Raw genomic sequence first — 9856 nt, forward strand, 5'->3', positions numbered from 1 at the left:
ATCCTGGTCTACAAAGCTACACAGAGAAACCCTGTCTCAAAAAAACGAAAGAAAGAAAGAAAGAAAGAAAGAAAGAAAGAAAGAAAGAAAGAAAGAAAGAAAGAAAGAAAGGAAACTCAGGTATTGAAGACCAGCCTTAACCCTGTCCTGAAGAAAAGAAAGCACTGTAGAAGCATGTAGGATGCACCATTTCGTTATCATGAGGAGGCAGTTTTTATACTCACTTCTTAAATGTTTGCCTGACTCCAAAGAGAACCTTTCTTGCTTTCCCAATTTTGTTCTATTTGTGTTCCCTGTTGTGACTGCATCACTTCCCACTGTGGGCATCTCCCACTGTCCTAAGTCCATCATCCCATGTTCTGTCCTAGGACTTCCAGCTGGATGCTGCTGCAACCTACTGCAGAGCTGCCAGGCAGCTGGTGGAGAGAGAAAAATATGGTGAGATTCGACAGCTGCTCAAATGTGTCAGTGAGTCAGGCATGGCAGCCAAAAGTGATGGTGACACCATCCTCCTTAACTGCCTGGAAGCCTTCAAGAGAATCCCGCCGCAGGTGCGTTCACTCCTGGATCTCTTGGGTCTACTGCCTATTTCAGGATCATCCCATCCTCCTCGCCTTACCACAAGATCCGTTTCTCTTTCTGGCTGTCTGCAACCAGGATTCACTCTTAACAACTCTCCCCTTTTGTAGAGGTCATGATTATGATGTCTGTCTCCAAAAAGCATCCCTCAGCATTCTCCCTTGGAAATGTCTGTGTTCTGATGAGACAGATTAGAGTGGGCCTTTGAAGCATGCTACTGCAAACCATTCCCTATGACATGCTTGTGAGGTGAACAGAGCCGCATTCATTTGTGAATCCTCTTAGGAGATGCTCCTTCTGCCCCAATCCCAAGCATAGTATTATCATTAGCCATCATTCACTATTCTTATAGTGGGGACAGAGGTAGTGAGAAGGGTCAGGCGGGCATCCCCACCTTGGAGTCACAGTAGCTGTGCTCAGACTGGATTGAGCTGAGGCTCCCAGGTAGAAGGTTCTTTCTTCTTTTCATAGCTGCTATCTCTCTGTTGTTCACAGGAGCTGGAGGGACTGATCCAGGCAATACACAGCGATGACAACAAGGTGAGCAGAAGTGTCTCCTAGCCCTGGTATTGCCATTGAATGAATAGCAGAGGCCTTCTTTGTCTCACACAGTAGTTCTAAGCGGTCTGGTGTTTCAGTTCTTTGTTATCCAGGACCTAGACAATGGTTTAAAAGCTCCAGAGGGAATAGATAGTGCAGATGAATATTGACTGACCAAGCCTTTGCCTTCCCAATTCTTTATCCCTGAGACTGTTTTTAAACCTCCATGTTATTCTGAGGTCTCTCACCAGATAGTTGTAGGAAATCTCATTTCCATCTTCAGGCTGACTCATTGTATGAAGTTCGGGGGGGGGGGGGGGGGGACACTCCTTTATTCCAAGGGGGAAGAGAGTACAGTAAGAAAAACCCACTGAATTAGCTGCTGTTCTCTTTGCTATGAAAAAAAAATACTTAACAAAAAGCAATTTAAGGAAGGAAAAATTTATTCTAACTTAAAGTTTGAGGAATAAATTCATTGTAGTGGAGAAGGAAAGGCACAGTGGCAAGAGGCGGGCAATTGGCTGCTCACATTGCATCCAGAATTACAAAGCAGAGAGAGGCCAGTTGGTGGTGGTCCAGGCTTTTAATCCTAGAACTCAGGAGGCAGAGGCTGGTGTATCTCTGTGAGTTTGAGGCCAGCCTGGTTTAAAGAGGGAGTTCTAGGACAGCCAGGGCTACACAGAGAGACCTTGTCTTTAAAAAAGAAAGAATGGGGCCGGGCGATGATGGTGCACGCCTTTAGTCCCAGCACTCAGGAGGCAGAGGCAGGTGGATCTCTTGAGTTCAAGATCAGCCTGGTCTACAAGAGCTAGTTCCAGGACAGCCTCCAAAGCCACAGAGAAACCCTGTCTTGAAAAACCCAAAAAAAAAGAAAAAAAGAAAGAAAGGGAGAGAGAGAGGGGGAGAGAGAGAGAGAGAGAGCGAGAGAGAGAGAGAGAGAGAGGGAAGGAGGGAGGAAGGAAGGAAAGAAGGAAGGAAGGAAGGAAGGAAGGAAGGAAGGAAGGAAGGAAGGAAGGACAAAAGCAACCACAGAAAGAGGGGGTCCTAAAACCTCAATACCCACCTCAAGTGACCATTTTCCCCAGCAAGGGTCCACCTTCCAAAGGTGCCACAACCTTCTAAAACCGCACCACCAATTACAAATCAATCATTCCAATGCATGACCCTCTGAGGGGTATTTTACATCCAAACCAAAACATCCACTCAGCCCTTTGGAGGACAATACTCCCTTGGGGCCCATGAACTCTTCCCTGTTTGTGAAATAATCTTTTGTCTTGCCTTACCTCTATGAGAATTGCCAGCCAGTTTATCCTTTTATCAGTGTCATGGATTGCGGTTAGTCATGGGATCGATCATCCTGCCATCTTCAGGAAGGCCTCTAGGCTAGAAGAGTCCTGAAAAAGCAAAGCCAGACCAGCTGGCAATCAGGAGACAAGTTTTCCAGCTGTGGAGTTCCTCGTGATGAAAACTAGTGTCGGGCAATGGCTTCTTACACAACAACAGAGCTGCTCCCACTGCAGCCTTATTAGTCCGTAGTCCCTGTGGAACCTGCCAACCATTCTTTTCAGTCTAGGTCCTAAGGAGAGCATGTTCTAAACATCTCCTCACTGTTTGTGCAACATCCCGGTGAGGTCCTTGGAAAGGGTGAAGTTCCCACATTTCAAAATGATGTTTACTTTTGTACAATCTGAATGAGAACCCAAGAGCCAAGCTAAACAGTTGTTTCTCTCAGCAGCTAGTCTAAGGTACTTTCAGAATCTCAGGGCACAGGCCTTGCCAAAAACTGGTTTGATCCATTTTGTTTTTATTCTAGATTCTAGCAATAGCATTCTCTTGAATTTTGATTGTCATCTTGTGGTATTTCATATAGGTAGGATTAACTGGAACTAGAGGTTTACATGAGGGCTAACTCCCTAGGGCAGCATATCTATCCCCCAACAGCAGAACCCAGTTGCTTCAGTGAGCTCACGACACACCACATATTTTCTGTTGTGGAAAACTGCCTGAAATCAAGCAAAAGAGGTTTGGTTAGCAAGACCCACACACATCCCAAAAAGATGAAAAGCATTTTGCATGGAGCAAAAAAAAAAAAAAATTGTCTCAGATTCAGAAGTAATTGGTAATAGCAGAAAGAAAGCTACCAGTGGGAGCTCAGCCACAGCTTGTGGAGGTCTTACTAGTGGTCACCCAGAGTGATGAAGGTGCCAGTGTAGCCAGAGCCAAGGAGAAAGGGGGTTCTTGAATCATGAGATGGAGAGTGTAGGAGATACATTATCCCCCACACTGAGCTGCCTTAGACCCAAGCAAGAGTAGTCCATTCAAGTCTCACTGGAGTGACTTCTTAACTAGAACTTTTCTAATTGTGTGTATACAGTTTTCCCCCATGTTATCTGTCAGTGGGCTTTAAATTTGAGACTGGGAATATAGCTCAATGGTAGAGTGCTTGACTAGCATGCATGGGTCCCAGGTTCAGTCCCTGGGACCACTCACCCAAAGGTTTTTTGGTTTTGTTTTTGTTTTAATTCAGTGTGTTCAAAACAGTAAAGGGGAATCTGTAAACCCTTTGCAAAAGGAAGGTATGATTATTTACTCATCCATTCACTCGCCCATTAAAGTCCATTCATTGAACACTGACTGCATGCTAGGCACAAAGAATATACTATCCCTGCTCTCATAAACCTTATAGTCTAGTCAAGAATATCAGTTAATCAACAAATAATTATAAAATCACAGCCAGTGAACACTGGTAACACTAATTCTGATTCCAAAAAGAAACTGGAGGAATAGATAGAAACTACACTCTGCCTGTCTACCTTGGTTTTTAAATTCTTATTTTATCTGTGATAGCTTTTTACATTAGAACATAAAGCCATGCAATAGCTTGGTGTCTAGAGCATTTCAAGTTCTTGTGAAATAATAAAAGCAAGAACCTAGCTATCAATTTGGTGAATGAGAAGTACTGTTTATCTACTGGTGCTTTCTGGTGTTATTTATGTTTGCTGATATTCTTTTTTTTTTTTTTTTTTTTTTTTGGTTTTTCGAGACAGGGTTTCTCTGTGTAGCTTTGGAGCCTATCCTGGCACTCGCTCTGGAGACCAGGCTGGCCTTGAACTCACAGAGATCCACCTGCCTCTGCCTCCCAAGTGCTGAGATTAAAGGCGTGAGCCACCATTGCCCGGCCTGTTTACTGATATTCCTTTGGTGATCATTTCTTTTCAAATATCTTGTACCCAATCACTAGGTTCGAGCCTATCTGACATGTTGCAAACTGCGTTCTGCCTACCTGATTGCTGTGAAGCAAGAACACTCACAAGCCGCCGCCCTCGTCCAGCAGGTGCAGCAGGCAGCCAAAAGCAGTGGAGATTCTGTAGTGCAAGACATCTGTGCTCAGTGGCTTCTGACAAGCCACTCCCGTGGTCCCCATGGCTCAGGCTCCAGGAAGTGACCCTGGGCAGCAGAACCTAGAAACCATAGCCTATGGCAGCTATGGCCACAGGCACAATGCTACACAATGCCCTCCATGTCCGTCTTCCTATGGGATGGAACTTCTGGTCCTGCCCCAAGTTGGAGTGAGCAGGTTGGACCCTACTTGCCTGTGCAGGCAAGAGCAGGTCCTTTCACACAAGTGCCATGTAAAGTTGTAGAATCTATGTTTGTCCGGAGATAGCCACTTCTTTCTACCTCAGAGTGACTGTGTGTGCATGTGTGCACATATGTGTGCATGCTCCTGTGCACTCATGTTTACGCCCAAGCATTTTCTGAACAAATGAGACTCTCTCACTGGAGAGAGGCACTTTACTTCCTACTTTCTGCTGGTTTGAAAACCTCCCCTGCATTTTTGGTTCTTCTCCTAGGTCATCCTGTTTGTTCACAGCTCCTCCCCACTGTGCAGACACACTTTAGCAGCTCCTCTTAACAGGAGGGGTTAACAGAGAATGACAAAGCAATGCCAAAAAGATTGCTTCTTCTCCCTTCCCAAAATTCAGAGAAAGCATCAGAAGTTTGCCTGTGGAAGATGACAACTTCCCTGGCAACACCTCTCACAAGCACAAGGCTCTCGGGTGCAGGCATCTGAAAGCTCCGGTGACAACATAAATGATCAGATCTGGGCAGGCCCATCACATTCATCCAGAGCGGAGGAAAGGGCAGGTAGGCCTCTTCGAGCACAGAGCTGGCTCTTGTCAGGAACCCTGCTGCAGGGTGGATGGGTAAAAACACATGGCTTTTTCTTTCAGCATCTAGGGAAAGAGATGGTACCCAGGATCCTGGGACTGAATTAATGGCTGGACTCTACCTGTTTGAGTTCCATTCTTGTTTGTGCCTCTTGAATTAGTTAAGAAACTATTTCTCTATCCCTCATGCTTCCCTTCAGTCTCCTTGAGACCATGGGCTGGAATACACAAAGACCTGGCACATTGAGGCAGCAGTACACTAAGGGAATGGGGTTCACATCACAGTTGGGTTTACAGATGAGTCAGAACAAGGTGGTAACAAATAAGTCTCATCCAATGGTGGGGAACCAGATGAAGGGTTTTATATACACCTGCTTATCTTCCCACCTGAGATGAGTCAGTGCTAAGAGACAGGGTCTGTCATTCAGGGACTGATTTGCAAATGAGATCCCTAAAGAAAGGCTTGTAGCCCCAAGTTTCCCATCAGGCAGAGCTCAGCCTATTGGTCTCCCCTTTGCTGCCAAAGCAACAGGAACTGGAAACTGAAGTCAGTGTCTCTGGTGCTTAGAAGCCCTGTTCATTTCTTCTGAACCAAGTTTTCCTTATAAACAACTGTTAATGGACATCTGTCTGAGTCCAAGCTTTGGCCCCATTAGAGAAGAAAGGCTGAAGGAAAATACTAGATCCCTTAAGGGTGCAGTTTCACCTTCCCTTCCTTGCATTGTAGAACACACCACCCAGCTCCCAAGAAGCCCCCATTGCCTGGTGTCTGCTTACACTCAAGGCTGTCCTTTCTGCACTGAGAATAAGCACTTTACACACCTGGGTTGTAAGTCTCACAGCCCTTGACTTAGGGTGTCACAACCAGATTTCCCTGACTTTCTCCTAACTTGAACTGCAAAATAGGTAACCATTGACCAGGTTAACAGAGAAGACACTGCATACCTAAGACATCACTGTGGTTTCCTGCAAAGCAACAATAACATCAAAACCATTGTACATGTTGAGGGGTTATGTGTTCTACAACCAAGCCACAATAAACTGTCTATCCCACCTATTCTTGGCTCCATGGCTTTCTTTATATGAACACTACTTTTTAAATTTTGTATGAGTGCCTTCATGTATTTATGTGTACCACATGCATCTATGGCACCTGTGGAGGCCAGAGAGGGTATGGAATCCCCTGGAACTGGTTATAGGTAGTTGTGAGTAGTCTGATAGGGTTGCTGGGAATTGAATCCAAGTGCTCTTAACTACTTAACCGTGTCTTCAGCCCATGAATTCTATTTGTTTTGAGTCACAGTCTTGTGTAAAGTAGGATGACTTTGAGCTTGCTGTGTAGCTGAAAGTGATCTAGAACTCCTAATGCTCTTGCCTTTGTGCTCCTTGTTTCCAGACTGTTGCCTTTTGCTCAGTGTGTTCTGTGGAAAGAAAGGGTGAGAGGGAAAGAAAGTTCAACAGGCTAACTTTCTTTGAATAATTCCTGCAGTAACTAGACTATTCATTCAATTCGGATTTTATCAAATTCCCTATGTATTAGAAAATTACTCGTAGGCCACGGAGGTGTCTCAGTGGGTAAAGCAGTTGGCACACAGGCCTGACAACCTGAGTTTGGCCCATGACACCCATGCAAATATGGAAAGAGAACTGACTCTTCAAACTGTGTTCTGACCATGTAAACACCATGGCATGAATGTGTGCACACACAGACACACACACACACACACACTACACATAAATACTAGTAAATTTTAAAACCTTAAGAAGGGGCTGGGCATGGTGATGCATACCTTTTTAATCCAGCACTCAGGAGGCAGAGGCAGAAGGATCTCTGAGTTCAAGGCCAGCCCCTTCTCCATAGTAAGTTCTAGGCCATCCAAGGCTACATAGTGAGACCCTGTCTCAAACCAAAGAGGAAAGAAGTGAATGTTCCTGCTCAGCTCCCTTTGGGGCTGGAGATATGGCTGATGGGTTAAGATCATTGACTGTTTGTCCAGAGAACCCAGGTTCTATCCCAGCACCTACATTCAGACTCATAACCATCTGTAACTCCATGTGGAGTCCCCTTTTCCCTCATGGTCCATTGGCCACCAGTCCACAAGGACAAAGGAACAGACCTTTGGATGGCCTGTGGACACAGTGGAAATAGCCTTCCAGGAGACTGCTTCAGAGAGACAGATCAGCTTTATTCCAGAGCGAGGGGAGCTATAAAGGATGGGGACAGTGGCATCACCTAGTTTGCACTAAAGAGCATGTTCCTATCATAAAGCTCCTATCATAAAGTCTTAGTAAGCATATGTGGCAGTATAGCCCTATCTAGCACTATGTCTAATTACCATATAGGCAGCAGGGAAAAAGCTTCTGCAGCTATGTCAAGGGACATGCTAGAGAGAAATCAGGCTTTCTCTGGATAAGATCAGATAAAGAGCAGGAACCCCCTCCCCGACCTCCTTGCCAGGTAGAGGGAGACCTCCATGTTGCTGAGCTCAGAGAGAGCTGCCAAGCCACAGCAGACTGCAACCTCTGACCAGCTGGTCCTCCCAACAACTCTAGATGCAGGGAATATGACACTCTCTTCTCTCCATCAAGAGCACCAGGCACACATATATGCAGGCAAAACATGCATATACATAAAAAATGAAAAATTTATTTTTATATTGTTTTACTAATGTGATACAAATGTGACATACAACAGTTGCCTGGCCTGTGTAAAGTCCTAGGTTCAATCCCCAATTCCACCATAAAAATAAAATTTAAAATTCTCTTTAGTGTACCCTTTACCATCAGAAAATGTGGCATGTTCCATGTCTGCTTTAGGTGAAGGGGTGGAGACAGGTGATGGAGTAGAGTATCACCATTGCCACCATTCCTGCCCTTCCGACACTCACAAACTTTGTGGACTGTTTTTTTGTTTTGTTTTGTTTTGTTTTGTTTTTCTTTTGAGATAGGGTTTCAATTTCATAGATTCTTGCTCAGGTGATGAGAGACAGATCACATCCTGAGATGGTCTTAAAAGTTAGTTGCCATTTTTCAAACTGTGTGATTCCTAACATGACAAAAAAAAATAGCCAACTATATTTTTACTATCAACTGATCTATGGATTTTTTAGACTACCTGTATGATATTTGAGAAGAGCAAGACTCAAGCTTAAAACTGTTTGCTTGTCTTTCTCTTGGGACATATGTTTGCAGAATGGCACCTGAGCAGAGAGCATTCGTATCTCTGCTGTTATCATCTTTCCCCAGAAACGTGAGCTCATCCGATTCCTCATTCAAAACAAAAACAAATGCAGCAAAGAAATGCTAGTGGTGGAAGGAGATATGAAAACATCTAGTGTGGCTATGACAGGAAGACATGTCACAACAAAGAATACTGGAACATTCCATCTGAATGTAAGACAGATGAGCACTATGTTTAGAAACCTGAGACAGCCTAAGTTGCCAGATGTCTTTGGCTGAGGCTCAGGCAAAGTAGATCACAGGCAATTAGACTCTAATACCCAGGCCAGGCAAGCAAATATCAATAATCACATTACTCTGGCAGAAATGGTCTCTTCTTGCTTGGCCTTGAAAGGGGTAAACTAAACTCAAAGGCTTCACTTCTGGGAATAAAGGGACCAGACCCTCACTCAGCCCCCTGCTTTAGCAACCATGACAGGCTACAGAAAAGACATGTGTAGGCCACTGACACAAGGAAACTCCAGATCCTCTGGCCTCCCGGAGCCTAGGGCCAAAACTGAACACAAAAAAAAAAATTCCAGACCCCTCTAGCCTCCTAGGTACTTGGTTCCTGGGAACTGTTTGGCCACAAAAGTAACTCCAGGGGAGGCCAAACCTCCCCTATAGTCTCCAGGATACAGTTCTAAAAACTATTGGTATCTATGTACAACAGGCCACCTGCAAGTTACAAGACAAAGCCATAGAGACCACAGAATGTCCCCTCTCAGCCCTGACCAATGAGAATACCTGGTACACAGGTATTTCATGCCAAAATATGACTTTGAGAAATTTTCTTGATTGTTCCCAAATGTCAACCAATCAGAAACCAACCCATACCTACTGATGTAATCCTGTAACTTTTGTCTTTAAAACCTAGCAGTAGACAGGGAGCTTCACCCCCTCTGGAGGCTGCTGTGTCAGCTTGCTAGATGGGGTCCTTCCCATGGTAGGATAGACAATTTAATAAACCTTGTGCATTTGCATCAGTGGTCTGTCTCCCTTGTCTCTTTGGGGATCCTTATGACTCAGGCACAACAGGTCTAACCCTCTCTTCTATGTTGCATATTCACCTGGCCTAGGGTACTGATGACAGAGCAAAGAAATCACTCAAGTGTAGTTTGGTGAACCAATGAGTTTACTTGGTATATTAAAAGAAGCATAGGTAGGTCTCTGGCAAATACATCACCAAAGAGCCCACTGTGGAATGGGCAATGTCTCACAAAAATCCCCCCATCCCCTGGTAACACCTCCATTGGACTCTTTGTCTCTGTGAAATTAATTAACTATTTATATGTAGGTAGAAATAGTTTATTTACCAAAACACCAAATATAGAAGTCATTTCCTA

General features: G+C 44.6%; 1 protein-coding gene across 3 annotated transcripts in view; it reads left to right on the forward strand.

The window, feature by feature from the left end:
- Zfyve26 (zinc finger FYVE-type containing 26) overlaps positions 1 to 6348 on the forward strand; it is a 64536-nt gene extending 58188 nt beyond the window's left edge. For 2 of the 3 annotated variants that reach the window (XM_027418379.2, XM_027418378.2), the window contains exons 40-42: positions 369 to 551; positions 1075 to 1119; positions 4361 to 4564. In XM_027418379.2, coding sequence (XP_027274180.1) covers positions 369 to 551; positions 1075 to 1119; positions 4361 to 4564 — 432 coding nt within the window. Of the gene's footprint in view, positions 1 to 368; positions 552 to 1074; positions 1120 to 4360 lie in introns of all 3 variants that reach the window. The other variant, XM_027418377.2, reaches the window with a different exon arrangement.
- Positions 6349 to 9856: the final 3508 nt, after the last annotated feature.

Source organism: Cricetulus griseus, chromosome 5, assembly GCF_003668045.3.
Source record: "Cricetulus griseus strain 17A/GY chromosome 5, alternate assembly CriGri-PICRH-1.0, whole genome shotgun sequence".
Lineage (NCBI taxonomy): Eukaryota > Metazoa > Chordata > Mammalia > Rodentia > Cricetidae > Cricetulus > Cricetulus griseus.